This window comes from Salmo salar, chromosome 01, assembly GCF_965601325.2.
Source record: "Salmo salar chromosome 01, fSalSal1, whole genome shotgun sequence".
Lineage (NCBI taxonomy): Eukaryota > Metazoa > Chordata > Actinopteri > Salmoniformes > Salmonidae > Salmo > Salmo salar.
Genome location: NC_138291.1, coordinates 130,468,155 through 130,485,554, shown reverse-complemented (window position 1 = coordinate 130,485,554; position 17,400 = coordinate 130,468,155). Strand labels below are relative to the sequence as shown.

General features: G+C 46.2%; 1 protein-coding gene across 1 annotated transcript in view; it reads left to right on the top strand.

Annotated features, from left to right (window-relative positions):
* The window catches only part of LOC106592522 (ectonucleoside triphosphate diphosphohydrolase 1), a 216,389-nt gene that overhangs the window by 174,376 nt on the left and 24,613 nt on the right, over positions 1-17,400 (top strand). The window contains exons 3-9 of the mRNA XM_045687877.2: positions 7,026-7,143; positions 7,692-7,842; positions 9,676-9,835; positions 13,628-13,831; positions 14,212-14,469; positions 15,219-15,326; positions 17,249-17,386. Coding sequence (XP_045543833.2) covers positions 7,026-7,143; positions 7,692-7,842; positions 9,676-9,835; positions 13,628-13,831; positions 14,212-14,469; positions 15,219-15,326; positions 17,249-17,386 — 1,137 coding nt within the window. The remainder of the gene's footprint in view (positions 1-7,025; positions 7,144-7,691; positions 7,843-9,675; positions 9,836-13,627; positions 13,832-14,211; positions 14,470-15,218; positions 15,327-17,248; positions 17,387-17,400) is intronic.

Here is a 17,400-nt window from a genome sequence, read left to right as displayed (position 1 = left end):
AAACGACAACAGCAGTATGGTCTCAGAACAGCTCCACTCCTAAAGGACACCAGCAGTATGATCACAGCACAGCTCCCCTCTTTTGTAAACGACAACAGCAGTATGATCTCAGAACAGCTCCCCTCCTAAAGGACACCAGCAGTATGATCTCAGAACAGCTCCCCTCCTAAAGGACACCAGCAGTATGGTCTCAGAACAGCTCTTCTCCAAAAGGACACCAGCAGTATGATCTCAGAACAGCTCCCCTCCTAAAGGACACCAGCAGTATGGTCTCAGAACAGCTCCCCTCCTAAAGGACACCAGCAGTATGATCTCAGAACTGCTCCCCTCCTAAAGGACACCAGCAGTATGGTCTCAGAACAGCTCCCCTCCTAAAGGACACCAGCAGTATGATCTCAGAACAGCTCCCCTCCAAAAGGACACCAGCATTATGGTCTCAGAACAGTTCCCCTCCTAAAGGACACCAGCAGTATGATCTCAGAACAGCTCCCCTCCTTTGTAAAGGACACCAGCAGTGTAATCTCAGAACAGCTTCCGTCCTAAAGGACACCAGCAGTATGATCTCAGAACAGCTCCCCTCCTAAAGGACACCAGCAGTATCGTCTCCGAACAGCTCCACTCCTCCTAAAGGACACCAGCAGCATTATCTCAGAACAGCTCCCCTCCTAAAGGACACCAGCAGTATGGTCTCAGAACAGCTCCCCTCCTAAAGGACACCAGCAGTATGATCTCAGAACAGCTCCCCTCCTTTGTAAAGGACACCAGCAGTGTAATCTCAGAACAGCTTCCGTCCTAAAGGACACCAGCAGTATGGTCTCAGAACAGCTCCCCTCCTAAAGGACACCAGCAGTATGGTCTCAGAACAGCTCCCCTCCTAAAGGACACCAGCATTATGGTCTCAGAACATCTCCCCTCCTAAAGGACACCAGCAGTATGATCTCAGAACAGCTCCCCTCCTAAAGGACACCAGCAGTATGGTCTCAGAGCAGCTCCCCTCCTAAAGGACACCAGCAGTATGGTCTCAGAACAGCTCCCCTCCTAAAGGACACCAGCAGTATGATCTCAGAACTGCTCCCCTCCTAAAGGACACCAGCAGTATGGTCTCAGAACAGCTCCCCTCCTAAAGGACACCAGCAGTATGATCTCAGAACAGCTCCCCTCCTAAAGGACACCAGCAGTATGGTCTCAGAACAGCTCCCCTCCTCCTAAAGGACACCAGCAGCATGATCTCAGAACAGCTCCCCTCCTAAAGGACACCAGCAGTATGGTCTCAGAACAGCTCCCCTCCTAAAGGACACCAGCAGTATGGTCTCAGAACTGCTCCCCTCCTAAAGGACACCAGCAGTATGATCTCAGAACAGCTCCCCTCCTAAAGGACACCAGCAGTATGGTCTCAGAACAGCTCCCCTCCTAAAGGACACCAGCAGTATGGTCTCAGAACAGCTCCCCTCCTAAAGGACACCAGCAGTATGGTCTCAGAACAGCTCACCTCCTAAAGGACACCAGCAGTATGATCTCAGAACAGCTCCCCTCCTAAAGGACACCAGCATTATGGTCTCAGATCAGTTCCCCTCCTAAAGGACACCAGCAGTATGGTCTCAGAACAGTTCCCCTCCTAATGGACACCAGCAGTATGGTCTCAGAACAGCTCCCCTCCTAAAGGACACCAGCAATATAGTCTCAGAATAGCTCCCCTCCTAAAGGACAACAGCAGTATGATCTCAGAACATCTCCCCTCGTAAAGGACACCAGCAGTATGATCTCAGAACAGCTCCCCTCCTAAAGGACACCAGCAGTATGATCTCAGAACAGCCCACCTCCTAAAGGACACCAGCAGTATAATCTCAGAACAGCTCCCCTCCTAAAGGACACCAGCAGTCTGATCTCAGAACAGCTCCCCTCCTTTGTAAAGGACACCAGCAGTATGATCTCAGAACAGCTCCCGTCCTAAAGGACACCAGCAGTATGGTCTCAGAACAGCTCCACATCTAAAGGACACCAGCAGTATGATCTCAGAACAGCTCCCCTCCTAAAGGACACCAGCAGTATGATCTCAGAACAGCTCCCCTCCTAAAGGACACCAACAGTATGATCTCAGAACAGCTCCCCTCCTAAAGGACACCAGCAGTATCGTCTCCGAACAGCTCCACTCCTCCTAAAGGACACCAGCAGCATTATCTCAGAACAGCTCCCCTCCTAAAGGACACCAGCAGTATGGTCTCAGAACAGCTCCCCTCCTAAAGGACACCAGCAGTATGATCTCAGAACAGCTCCCCTCCTAAAGGACACCAGCAGTATGATCTCAGAACAGCCCCCCTCCTAAAGGACACCAGCAGTATGATCTCAGAACAGCTCCCCTACTAAAGGACACCAGCAGTCTGATCTCAGAACAGCTCCCCTCCTTTGTAAAGGACACCAGCAGTATGATCTCAGAACAGCTCCCGTCCTAAAGGACACCAGCAGTATGGTCTCAGAACAGCTCCACATCTAAAGGACACCAGCAGTATGATCTCAGAACAGCTCCCCTCCTAAAGGACACCAGCAGTATGATCTCAGAACAGCTCCCCTCCTAAAGGACACCAACAGTATGATCTCAGAACAGCTCCCCTCCTAAAGGACACCAGCAGTATCGTCTCCGAACAGCTCCACTCCTCCTAAAGGACACCAGCAGCATTATCTCAGAACAGCTCCCCTCCTAAAAGACACCAGCAGTATGGTCTCAGAACAGCTCCCCTCCTAAAGGACACCAGCAGTATGGTCTCAGAACAGCTCCCCTCCTAAAGGACACCAGCAGTGTGATCTCTATTATTGAATCTCTTGATCGTCTCCCTGATAACACTTTGTTAGTTACTTCAGATGTTGAGTCTTTATACACTAATTTTCCACACGAGGGCGGTATTGAAGCTATGAAACATTTTCTTCTGCAACGTGTCCCTAGTGAACTACCTTCCAGTGCTGCATTATAACATTGGCTGAAATAGTACTCACACACAACTACTTCATGTTTCTAAATGATTTCTTTATTTCGAAGGGTACTGCTATGGGATTCCAAATGGCTCCTAACTATGCTAATTTGTATGTGGGTTACATGGAACAGTCAATTCTCAATCCTCTCATAAATGTTTTCTTGCCTAACAATATTATTTGGAAACGGTACATTGATGATATTTGTGTTCTATGGAGGAGTGATGCAAAACAGCTCAAGGTGTTCCATGCTTTTCTTAACTCCTGCTCCGAGCATCTGAGATATACTATGCAATCTGACACACATCAAATCAGCTTCCTTGATCTTCTGATTTTGTGTGAGGATAGTATTCTATACACTGATCTTTACAGGAAACCTACTGAGCATAACAGTGTGTTGAGGGCTGATAGCTGTAACCCGCTTCACAAAGGCAACCTGCCTAAATGACTACAGACCCGTAGCACTCACGTCCGTAGCCATGAAGTGCTTTGAAAGGTTGGTAATGGCTCACATCAACACCATTATCCCAGAAACCCTAGACCCACTCCAATTTGCATACCGCCCAAACAGATCCACAGATGATGCAATCTCTATTGCACTCCACACTGCCCTTTCCCACCTGGACAAAAGGAACACCTATGTGAGAATGCTGTTCATTGACTACAGCGCAGCGTTCAACACCATAGTGCCCTCAAAGCTCATCACTAAGCTAAGGACCCTGGGACTAAACACCTCCCTCTGCAACTGGATCCTGGACTTCCTGACGGGCCGCCCCCAGGTGGTGAGGGTAGGTAGCAACACATCTGCCACGCTAATCCTCAACACTGGAGCTCCCCAGGGGTGTGTGCTCAGTCCCCTCCTGTACTCCCTGTTCACCCACGACTGCATGGCCAGGCACGACTCCAACACCATCATTAAGTTTGCAGACAACACAACAGCCTATAGGGAGGAGGTCAGAGACCTGGCCGGGTGGTGCCAGAATAACAACCTATCCCTCAACGTGACCAAGACTAAGGAGATGATTGTGGACTACAGCTGCAACATCGAGATCATCCTGACTGGTTGCATCACTGCCTGGTATGGCAACTGCTCGGCCTCCGACCGTAAGGCACTACAGAGGGTAGTGCGTTCGGCCCAGTACATCACTGGGGCCAAGCTGCCTGCCATCCAGGACCTCTACACCAGGCGGTGTCAGAGGAAGGCCCTAAAAATTGTCAATGACCCCAGCCACCCCAGTCACAGACTGTTCTCTCTACTGCCGCATGGCAAGCGGTACCGGAGAGCCAAGTCTAGGACAAAAAGGCTTCTCAACAGTTTTTACCCCCAAGCCATAAGACTCCTGAACAGGTAATCAAATGGCTACCCGGACTATCTACATTGTGTGCCCCCCCAACCCCTCTTTTATGCTGCTGCTACTCTCTGTTCATCATATATGCATAGTCACTTTAACCATATCTACATGTACATACTACCTCAATCAGCCTGACTAACCGGTGCCTGTATGTAGCCTCTCTACTGTATATAGCCTCGCTACTGTATGTAGCCCCTCTACTGTATATAGCCTCTCTACTGTATATAGCCTCTCTACTGTATATAGCCTCTCTACTGTATATAGCCCCTCTACTGTATATAGCCTCCCTACTGTATATAGCCTCACTACTGTATATAGCCTCTCTACTGTATATAGCCTCACTACTGTATATAGCCTCGCTACTGTATATAGCCTCACTACTGTATATAGCCTCTCTACTGTATATAGCCTCACTACTGTATATAGCCTCGCTACTGTATATAGCCTCTCTACTGTATATAGCATCTCTACTGTTTTTTTCACTGTCTTTTTACTGTTGTTTTATTTCTTTACTTACCTATTTTTCACCTAATACCTTTTAGCACTATTCGTTAGAGCCTGTAAGTATGCATTTCACTGTAAGGTCTACACCTGTTGTATTCGCCGCACGTGACAAATAAACTTGGATTTACTTACAATCCCTTAACCAACAATGTCGTTTATTTAAAAAACTAAAAAAAAACTAAAAAGAATAAGAAATAAAAGTAACAAATAGTTAAAGAGCAGCAGTAAAATAACAACAGTGAGACTATATACAGGGGGGTACTGGTACAGAGTCAATGTGGAGGCTATATACAGGGGGTACCGGTACAGAGTTAATGTGGAGGCTATATACAGGGGGTACCGGTACAGAGTCAATGTGGAGGCTATATACAGGGGGTACCGGTACAGAGTCAATGTGGAGGCTATATACAGGGGGTACCGGTACAGAGTTAATGTGGAGGCTATATACAGGGGGTACCGGTACAGAGTCAATGTGGAGGTTATATACAGGGGGTACCGGTACAGAGTCAATGTGGAGGCTATATACAGGGGGTACCGGTGCAGAGTCAATGTGGAGGCTATATACAGGGGGTACCGGTACAGAGTCAATGTGGAGGCTATATACAGGGGGTACCGGTACAGAGTCAATGTAGAGGCTATATACAGGGGTACCGGTACAGAGTCAATGTGGAGGCTATATACAGGGGGTACTGGTACAGAGTCAATGTGCGGGGTCACCGGTTAGTCGAGGTAATTGAGGTAACATGTACATGTAGGTAGAGTTATTAAAGTGACTATGCATAGATAATAACAGAGAGTAGCAGCAGCAGCGTAGAAGAGGAGGGGCAATGCAAATAGTCTGGGTAGCCATTTGATTAGATGTTCAGGAGTCTTATGCCTTGGAGGTAGAAGCTGTTTAGAAGCCTCTTGGACCTAGACTTGGGAAAGGAATCGATCACAAACATTGGCACATTCTAAGATCCGATGACAGTATCGGTGATGTGTTTTCGGACCCTCCCTTGGTCGTATTCTCATGGAGCAGAAATCTCAGATCAATTGGTACACTCTGAATTACCACCCCAAGATATCCCTGAACAACGTCTATTTACGCCTCTACTGGATGTAAACTACTAGTGTAATGGCTGTACTCAATGCAATGGCACTTACAAATGTAGATCCTTCAAACACCCACAAACAGGGAAACAGATCCCAATCAAAGGTGTTTCCACATTCTCCACTAAGGCAGTTATTTATCTTATAACGTGTCCTTGTCCTAAATATTATGTGGGTAAAACAAAGCACAAATTAAAAGTACGAATCTTGGAGCATCGTAGCACCATTAGGTGCAAAAACACAACTTTATTTAACTAGGTAAGTCAGTTAAGAACAAATTCTTATTTTCAATGACGGCCTAGGAACAGTGGGTTAACTGCCTTGTTCAGGGGCAGAACGACAGATTTGTACCTTGTCAGCTCGGGGATTTGAACTTGCAACCTTTCGGTTACAGGCCCAACGCTCTAACCACAAGGCTACCATGCCACCCCAGACTACCCCAGGTGCAGTCCACGTTTTGGAAGCGAACCACTAGATTTCAACACTACGTTATATTGGCATCGAACATGTCACCCTCCCTAGGAGAGGGAGTGACCTCAACAATTTATTGTTAAAACAAGAGGCTGCCTGGATCTTTCATTTTAAAGAACCTTGCTCCCTTCGGTCTCAACGTAGACTTTGATCTGAAGCCATTTTTGTGATTACTGTGATTTTGCTATTCTTTGTAAATATTTGTAGGCCTATGTAGCCAAATTGTATCTATGATCGTATGCTATCAATTTATGTTTTTGTATGTTATTCGTGTGTCTGAGAATGAACCAATGATATCAGGCCACACCCGGCCATGATTACAGACACCTGTGTGTGTTCTTTGCCACTTTATAAACTAGTGACCTGCAGTGTTTGTCATTATACCCTGATGAACAAACATTGGTTATTCAGTTATTAAATTATTTCATCTGAGCTCCTAGTGGCTCTCCTTTTCTTTCTCAATCAGCGAATGGGGATCTTGAATAAATACACTTGTCATGGTTGAAGATGTGTGCTACGGCTTGGTAGTCATTTAGACAGGTTTCATTCTTAGGTACAGGGACTAGGGTGGTTTGCTTGAAACATGTAGGTATTACAGACTGGGTCAGAGAGGTTGAAAATGTCTCTCTCTCCATCTCACAGTATGGGATCGTCCTGGATGCTGGCTCCTCACATACAGCAGTGTATATCTACGAGTGGCCGGCAGAGAAGGATAATGACACTGGAAGAGTGCAGCAGACACACGCCTGCAAAGTCAAAGGTAGACACACACACACACACACTATACAAACCTAGCAAGCGGGGACCGAGAGACTGAAAAACAGCTTCTATCCCAAGGCCATCAGACTGTTAAACAGCCATCACTAGCAGAGTGGCTGCTGCCAACATACAGACTCAAATCTCTGGCCACTTTAATACATTTAATAAATGGATTTAAATGTATCACTAGTTACTTTAAATAACGGCACTTTAATTATGTCTACATACCCTACATTACTCATCTCATATGTATATACTGTATTCTATACCATCTACTGCATCTTGCCTATGGCACATGGCCATCGCTCATCCATATATTTATATGTACATATTCTTATTCATCCCTTTACACTTGTGTGTATAAGGTAGTTGTGAAATTGTTAGGTTATATTACTTGTTAGATATTGCTGCACTGTCAGAACTAGAAGCACAAGCATTTCGCTACACTCGCATTAACATCTGCTAACCATGTGTATGTGACCACTAAAATATTATTTGTTATCTAGTTAAAATGTGTGTTTCGTGTGTGTGTGTGTGTTTCATGTCCAGGTGCTGGTATCTCCAGCTACTCTGTGTTTCCAGGGCAGGCAGGGGCGTCTCTGAAGAGCTGTATGAAGGAAGCAGAGCGCCTCATCCCCATAAGCAGGCACCACGAGACGCCCCTCTACCTGGGTGCCACCGCTGGAATGAGGCTGCTCAGGTACCCCTGACCCCTGGACGCAAAATGTTGTTTCGTAGGATAGCAGGAAGTATTATCCGTCGGATGATTGGCTGAGCCTTCTTGGGGGCGTGACCACTCCGAGCCCTTAACGAAACACCAAATCTGGCAGACAATTTCTCTCGTCTCAGATCTGAAAGATTTCCACCAGATAGTACAGTCACAAAGTCAAAATTGGCTATATTGTAAAAATGTGTGAAAACTCTGCAGCCTATCAGTGTTACTGGGTAGCAGCCAGCTAAACAGACGGCTCTGCAGCCTATCAGTGTTGTTGGGTAACAGCAAGCTAAACAGACGGCTCTGCTGCCAGCTAAACAGACGGCTCTGCAGCCTATCAGTGTTATTGGGTAGCAGCCAGCTAAACATACGGCTCTGCAGCCTGCTCAACAGACGGCTCTGCAGCCTATCAGTGTTATTGGTTAGCAGCCAGCTAAACAGACGGCTCTGCAGCCTATCAGTGTTATTTGGTATTTCATTAGGATCCACATTAGCTGTTGCAAAAGCAGCAGCTACTCATCCTGGGGTCCACATGCCCAAGAAGGCTCAACCAATTTTAATTTAATTAATTTTTTATTTCACCTTTATTTAACCAGGTAGGCTAGTTGAGAACAAGTTCTCAATTACAACTGCAACCTGGCCAAGATGAAGCAAAGCAGTGCGACACAAACAACAACACAGAGTTAAACGTGGAATAAACAAACATACAGTCAATAATGCAGTAGAAAAAGTCTTGATACAGTGAGTGTAAATGAGGTAAGTTAAGGCAATAAATAGGCCATTGTGGCGAAGTAATTACAATATAGCAATTAAACACTGGAATGGTAGATGTGCAGAAGATGAATGTGCAAGTAGAGATACTGGGGTGCAAAGGAGCAAGATAAATAAATAAATACAGTATGGGGATGAGGTAGTCGGATGGGCTATTTACAGATGGGCTATGTACAGGTGCAGTGATCTGTGAGCTGCTCTGACAGCTGGTGCTTAAAGTTAGTGAGGGAGAGATGAGTCTCCAGCTTCAGTGATTTTTGCAGTTCGTTCCAGTCATTGGCAGCATTAGACACTAACCAGGAATTTCTGAAAACGCTGGACAGTAATGAGGAAGTTAATTTGACAACACTTGACAATAACTAGGAAGTTTTTACAAAAACACTAGACACTAACCAGGAAGTTAACATGAAAACACTGGACGACAACAAGGAAGTTACTGGACAATAACCAGGAAGTTAATATAAAAACACTGGACAATAACTAGGAGGTTTTTATGAAAACACTGGACACTACCCAGGAAGTTCATGTGAACACACTGGACACTAACCAGGAAGTTAATATGAAAACACTGATTAATAACTAGGAAGTTATTATGAAAAGAATAGACACTAACCAGGAAGTTATTATGAAAACACTGATTAATAACTAGGAAGTTATTATGAAAAGAATAGACACTAACCAGGCAGTTATTATAAAAACACTGGACACTAACCAGAAAGTTTTTATGAACACATTAGACACTAACCAAGAAGTTCAAATGAAAAACCTGGACACTAACCAGGAAGTTAATTAAAAACACTGGACACTAACTTGGATATTAATATTAAAACATTGGACACTGAGTAGAAAGTTGATAGCAAAATACTAGACACTAATCAGGAAGTTATTATGGAAACACTGGGTACTAACTCGGAAGTAAAAATGAAAACATAGGACTAACCAGGAAATTATTATGAAAATACTGGACACTAACCAGGAAGTAAATATGAAAACACTGGACTAACCAAAAAAGGTTACGTGTGTGCGTGTGCGTGCGTGTGTGTTTAGGATGGAGAACCAGAGTTTGTCTGATCAGGTGCTGTGGTCGGTAGAGGAGGTATTGCAGTCCTCTCCGTTCTCCTATCAGGGCGCTCGCATCATCACAGGCCAGGAGGAGGGAGCCTTCGGCTGGGTCACTGTTAACTACCTGAGTGACCGACTGAAACAGGTGAGAACCTTCTCTTTTGTGTTGAAACACTGCTCATCCATAATGTTTGCACCCCGGTGACGAATGGGGGATACGGCAAGGGAAACATACCTCATTATCCCATTATCCCATACCAGGGATGGAAGATGTAACAGTACTCTAAATTATCCCATACTAGGGATGGAAGATGGAACAGTATACATTATCCCATTATCCCATACCAGGGATGGAAGATGGAACAGTACTCTAAATTATCCCATTATCCCATACCAGGGATGGAAGATGGAACAGTATAAATTATCCCATTATCCCATACCAGGGATGGAAGATGTAACAGTATAAATTATCCCATACCAGGGATGGAAGATGTAACAGTACTCCACATTATCCCATTATCCCACACCAGGGATGGAAGATGGAACAGTACTCCACATTATCCCATTATCCCATACCAGGGATGGAAGATGGAACAGTACTCCACATTATCCCATTATCCCATACCAGGGATGGAAGATGGAACAGTATAAATTATCCCATTATCCCATACCAGGGATGGAAGATGGAACAGTACTCCTGTAACAGCTGTCTTCAAAAATGGACCAAGGCGCAGCGGGTATGTGGATACTAATTTTTTAATTCCAAAAAGGAGTAATGCATCCACCGGACAAAAACAATATACAAGACAGGAACAGTCTTGCAGGCACACAAAACGCAATGCAAGAACAACTACCCACAACCCCAAAGAAAAACACACACTCCTATATAGGACTCCCAATCAAAGGCAACTCAACACACCTGCCTTCAATTGGGAGTCCTAATCACCAACACAACACTTAACACACAAAAAACCTGCCACGTCCTGACCAAAACTAATACAATACCTCCCTCTGCTGGTCAGGACGTGACAACTCCACATTACCCCATTATCCCATACCAGGGATGGAAGATGGAACATTACTCTAAATTATCCCATTATCCCATACCAGGGATGGAAGATGGAACAGTATAAATTATCCCATTATCACATACCAGGGATGGAAGATGGAACAGTATAAATTATCCCATTATCCCATACCAGGGATGGAAGATGGAACATTACTCTAAATTATCCCATTATCCCATACCAGGGATGGAAGATGGAACAGTACTCTAAATTATCCCAAATGACTAATCAAAATAAATGCTAGTTTTAAATTAAATCACTTTTTTCATCTTTATGATAGATGAATATTAAAACAGCCCATGTAAATAATAAAATACTGTCAAGGTGTGTAAACAAAACTCCTTAAAAACGTGGCAAGATAAGAAGTTTGGGTTATGGGGGAGACAAAATACTGATACCTACATATAAAACATTTTGGTTTACCCAAATGGGAACAGTACATTGGACTTTTCTTGGTCAAAATCTTGGAATATGTAAGAATTGTTCATAGAAACAAAACTAAACTGCCACCTATTAAAAGGAATGGAATGGTTTGCCATATTTCATCTGTGTTAACTGTGTTAGGGGCTGGCCAAGAAAAAAGGTCATCTCGGAATGTTGCTTGTGGAAAAAGGGAAAGGGTCATTCCAAAATGACCTGTATCTTACCCGAGAAGAGCATTAGAGTGAATGAAACTGCCTCTCTGTCTCTGTAGGCCAGCTATCTGATGCTGTCTGGTCATAAAGAGTATGACATTGTTGCCGCCCATAGCATTGAATGCAAGGGAACACAGCTTGGATTTGACGTCGCCACTATCAAATCGCATTGAGAGCATTGACAGAAACAACTTGAATTGTTGCATCTCGTTGTGTTGTTGTCCTGTGGTGGCTGGGTAGCTAGCTAGCTAAAATTGTCCCTTTCCTAAATTAGCCATGGATGGAGATAGGGATTTGGACTTGTGGTTTTACTTAATTCTCCCTACTGGCCAATGATAATAACTGCAACTCTGATCCAACCATTAACTCATACATTGTGGTGCCCCTGGACTGAGAGGATGGAAGTTCAATATGTAGCTAGATGGAGAAGGTGAATGTTAACTAGCTAACGTTGGCCATGAAAGGAAGTTAGGCCAGCGAGCAGGTATTATAGCCAGGTAGCCAAGGACAACAACACATAGAGGTGATGTAATAAAGCAGAGGTGATTTAATGAGGAAATGTTGAAGTTGAAATGGTGCTGGATTAATGGAGGCAGCTCCTGGTGCTGGAATAGTGGAGGCAGCTCCTGTTGTTGAAGTGGTGCTGGAATAGTGGAGGCAGCTCCTGGTGTTGAAGTGGTGCTGGAATAGTGGAGCCAGCTCCTGGTGTTGAAGTGGTGCTGGAATAGTGGAGGCAGCTCCTGGTGTTGAAATGGTGCTGGAATAGTGGAGGCAGGTCCCGGTGTTGAAATGGTGCTGGAGTAGTGGAGGCAGCTCCTGTTGTTGACATGGTGCTGGAATAGTGGAGGCAGCTCCTGTTGTTGACGTGGTGCTGGAATAGTGGAGGCAGCTCCTGGTGTTGAAGTGGTGCTGGAATAGTGGAGGCAGCTCCTGGTGTTGACATGGTGCTGGAATAGTGGACGCAGCTCCTGGTGTTGAAATGGTGCTGGAATAGTGGAGGCAGCTCCTGGTGTTGACATGGTGCTGGAATAGTGGAGGCAGCTCCTGGTGTTGAAGTGGTGCTGGAATAGTGGAGGCAGCTCCAGGTGTTGACATGGTGCTGGAATAGTGGAGGCAGCTCCTGGTGTTGAAGTGCTGCTGTAATAGTGGAGGCAGCTCCTGGTGTTAAAGTGGTGCTGGAATAGTGGTGGCAGCTCCTGGTGTTGAAGTGGTGCTGGAATAGTGGAGGCAGCTCCTGGTGTTGACGTGGTGCTGGAATAGTGGAGGCAGCTCCTGGTGTTGACGTGGTGCTGGAATAGTGGAGGCAGCTCCTGGTGTTGAAGTGGTGCTGGAATAGTGGATGCAGCTCCTGGTGATGACATGGTGCTGGAATAGTGGAGGCAGCTCCTGGTGTTGACATGGTGCTGGAATAGTGGAGGCAGCTCCTGGTGTTGAACTGGTGCTGGAATAGTAGAGGCAGCTCCTGGTGTTGAACTGGTGCTGGAATAGTAGAGGCAGCTCCTGGTGTTGAAGTGGTGCTGGAATAGTAGAGGCAGCTCCTGGTGTTGAAGTGGTGCTGGAATAGTGGAGGCAGCTCCTGGTGTTGAAGTGGTGCTGGAATATTGGAGGCAGCCCCTGGTGTTGAAGTGGTGCTGGAATAGTGGAGGCAGCTCCTGGTGTTGAAGTGGTGCTGGAATATTGGAGGCAGCCCCTGGTGTTGAAGTGGTGCTGGAATAGTGGAGGCAGCTCCTGGTGTTGAAGTGGTGCTGGAATAGTGGAGGCAGCTCCTGGTGTTGAAGTGGTGCTGGAATAGTGGAGCTCCTGGTTTCTTTGCGACTTGCAGTAACTCTCCTTGGATCGAAATCAATAGTTGTTTAGTGGTCTGAAAATGTGGGAAACATGAACTTCCTTGACCCCTGCTGGAGGTCATGTAACTGTCTGTTTCCTGCATTATGCTTTGAGGACTTCAGCAGACAGATGTTGTTCTCCGGTTTTGTGATGAAACGAAGGTGTGGTGTAATTTACTCTGCCACTGTGTTGTCTTGTTGTCTGGGCCTTTAGGCCTGTATAACACGGCCACAAGGCATGTGAACTAACAGGTTACAGAGTAAACAATGCCAATTACCACAACACATAGGTTGGAATATGGCATTTTTTTCTGGGTTCCCCTGTGATTTTACCCACGCACCGCTACTGCTGAGTGATATACTGAAACAGGTGTGTGTGTGTGTGTGTGTGTGTGTGTGCGCGCTGCAGGGCTCAGGGACCACCGGAGCTCTTGACCTGGGCGGAGCCTCCACTCAGATCAGCTTTGTAGCCAATCAGGATGTGGCGGAAGAATCGGCGGAGAACGCTGTGACCTTCCGTCTGTATGGAAATGACTACTTCCTCTACACACACAGCTTCCTGTGCTACGGGAAAGACCAGGCGCTCAAACTGGCGCTTGCTCAGCAGACTCAGGTAATCTTGACCCTTGACCTCTAATCCTGATGTTTTACCTTTGATCCCTGTCTCATAACTCTGTGTGTGTCTGTGTGTCTGTGTGTTTGTCAGTCTGGGGACAGCTCAGTGCTGGACCCGTGTTTCCCTGGCTCATAACTCTGTGTGTGTCTGTGTGTCTCTTAGTCTGGGGACAGCTCTGTGCTGGACCCGTGTTTCCCTGGCTCATAACTCTGTGTGTGTCTGTGTGTCTGTCAGTCTGGGGACAGCTCAGTGCTGGACCCGTGTTTCCCTGGCTCATAACTCTGTGTGTGTCTGTGTGTCTGTCAGTCTGGGGACAGCTCAGTGCTGGACCCGTGTTTCCTGGCTCATAACTCTGTGTGTGTCTGTGTGTCTGTCAGTCTGGGGACAGCTCAGTGCTGGACCCGTGTTTCCACCCAGGTTATAGTGTTGATCGAAGCTACTTTAGCGTGTACTCCAGCCCCTGCGTCATGGCTGGGAAACCCCTCATCTCCAGGGACAGTTTCACTCACATAGGAGCAGGAAACACATCATTGTGCCAGGAAGTAGTCAGAAGAATCTTCAACTTCAGTAGCTGCAGCTTCAGTCGCTGTTCTTTCAACAGGGTCTACCAGCCACCACTACAGGGGCCGTTTGGGGTGAGCTTAACTTTTACCCTAACCCTACATTCTTAGAAAAAAGGATTCCACAAGGGTTCTTCAGCTGTCCCTATAGGATAACCCTTTTTGGTTTCAGGTAGAACCCTTTTGGGTTCCATGTAGAACACTCTGTGGAAAGGGTTATACCTGAAACCAAAAGGGTTCTACCAGGAACCAAAAAGGGTTCTTCAAAGGGCACCTTCAACGGGGTCTTGTAAACCCTTGGTAACCCCTTCTGGGATTGAATGCAGAAAACTTCTTAGTGATGAGAAAGAAAAGTTGTGAGAAAATGCTCAGAATCATCTGTCTTTTTAATTTAACTGTCTCTCTTTCTGTCTCTCTCGGTCTGTCTCTTCCCTCTCCCTCTCTGTCTGTCTCTCTCTGTCTGTCTCTTCTTTCTGTCTCTTCTTTCTGTCTCTCTTCTCTCTCCTTCTCACTCTCTCTTTCTCTCTCTCTCTCTCGTCTCTCGTCTCTCTTCTCTCCTCTCTCTTCTCTCTCTGTCTCTCTCCTCTCTCTCCTCTCTCTCCTCTCTCTCTCCTCTCTCTCCTCTCTCTCTCCTCTCTCTTCTCTCTCTCCTCTCTCTCCTCTCTCTCTTCTCTCTCTCCTCTCTCTTCTCTCTCTCCTCTCTCTTCTCTCTCTCCTCTCTCTTCTCTCCTCTCTCTTCTCTCCTCTCTCTCCCTTCTCTCCTCTCTGTCTCATCTCTCGTCTCTCGTCTCTCTCTCCTCTCTCCTCTCTCTTCTCTCTCTCAGGCATTCTCAGCGTTCTACTTTGTGATGAACTTTCTGAACTTGACATCAGGCTCTATGGAAAGCAGCAGGGAGAAGCTGGCGCTCTACTGTTCTACACCCTGGACCCAGGTATACACACACACACACACACACACACACACACACACACACACACACACACACACACACACACACACACACACACACACACACACACACACACACACACACACACACACACACACGATAAGACACACACTCTACAGACAGATGGGTTTGTGTTGTAGATATGTGGTAGTAGAGTAGTGGCCTGAGGGAACACAGTGTATTGTAGATATGTGGTAGTAGAGTAGTGGCCTGAGGGAACACAGTGTATTGTAGATATGTGGTAGTAGAGTAGTGGCCTGAGGGAACACAGTGTATTGTAGATATGTGGTAGTAGAGTAGTGGCCTGAGGGAACACAGTGTATTGTAGATATGTGGTAGTAGAGTAGTGGCCTGAGGGAACACAGTGTGTTGTAGATATGGGGTAGTAGAGTAGGGGCCTGAGGGAACACAGTGTGTTGTAGATATGTGGTAGTAGAGTAGTGGCCTGAGGGAACACAGTGTATTGTAGATATGGGGTAGTAGAGTAGTGGCCTGAGGGAACACAGTGTATTGTAGATATGTGATAGTAGAGTAGTGGCCTGAGGGAACACAGTGTGTTGTAGATATGGGGTAGTAGAGTAGGGGCCTGAGGGAACACAGTGTATTGTAGATATGTGGTAGTAGAGTAGGGGCCTGAGGGAACACAGTGTATTGTAGATATGGGGTAGTAGAGTAGTGGCCTGAGGGAACACAGTGTGTTGTAGATATGTGGTAGTAGAGTAGTGGCCTGAGGGAACACAGTGTGTTGTAGATATGTGGTAGTAGAGTAGTGGCCTGAGGGAACACAGTGTGTTGTAGATATGTGATAGTAGAGTAGTGGCCTGAGGGAACACAGTGTGTTGTAGATATGGGGTAGTAGAGTAGGGGCCTGAGGGAACACAGTGTATTGTAGATATGTGGTAGTAGAGTAGGGGCCTGAGGGAACACAGTGTATTGTAGATATGGGGTAGTAGAGTAGTGGCCTGAGGGAACACAGTGTGTTGTAGATATGTGGTAGTAGAGTAGTGGCCTGAGGGAACACAGTGTGTTGTAGATATGTGGTAGTAGAGTAGTGGCCTGAGGGAACACAGTGTGTTGTAGATATGGGGTAGTAGAGTAGTGGCCTGAGGGAACACAGTGTGTTGTAGATATGGGGTAGTAGAGTAGTGGCCTGAGGGAACACAGTGTGATGTAGATATGTGGTAGTAGAGTGGGGGCCTGAGGGAACACAGTGTGTTGTAGATATGTGGTAGTAGTGTAGGGGCCTGAGGGAACACAGTGTATTGTAGATATGTGATAGTAGAGTAGTGGCCTGAGGGAACACACTTAATGTGTTGGAAAATTTGTATGAAATGTAATGTTATGTAATATTTTAAATTGTATATGACTGCTGGTATTGTTGCTGGACCCCAGGAAGAGTAGCTGTTGCCTTGGCAGGAACTAATGGGGATCCATAGTAAACTCCAGGAAGAGTAGCTGCTGCCTTGGCAGGAACTAAACGGGGGTCCATAATAAACCCCAGGAAGAGTAGCTGCTGCCTTGACAGGAACTAATGGGGATCCATAATAAACCCCAGGAAGCGTAGCTGCTGCCTTGACAGGAACTAATGGGGAACCATAATAAACCCCAGGAAGAGTAGCCGCTGCCTTGGCAGGAACTAATGGGGAACCATAATAAACCCCAGGAAGAGTAGCCGCTGCCTTGGCAGGAACTAATGGGGATCCATAATAAACCCCAGGAAGAGTAGCTGCTGCCTTGGCAGGAACTAATGGGGATCCATAATAAACCCCAGGAAGAGTAGCTGCTGCCTTGGCAGGAACTAATGGGGATCCATAATTAATACATACACAGACACACATAAGCACACATGCAGTTTCTCCCAGTCACAGTCCTCACTGCCCTCGGTGTGTAATGTGCGTGTGCAGATCCAGCAGCAGCACCCTGATGTGAAGGAGAAGTATCTGGCAGAGTACTGTTTCTCTGGGAGCTACATCCTGTCTCTACTGACTGACGGTTACAACTTCACCTCAGACACATGGACAGACATCACGTTCATCAAGAAGGTCAGACACACACA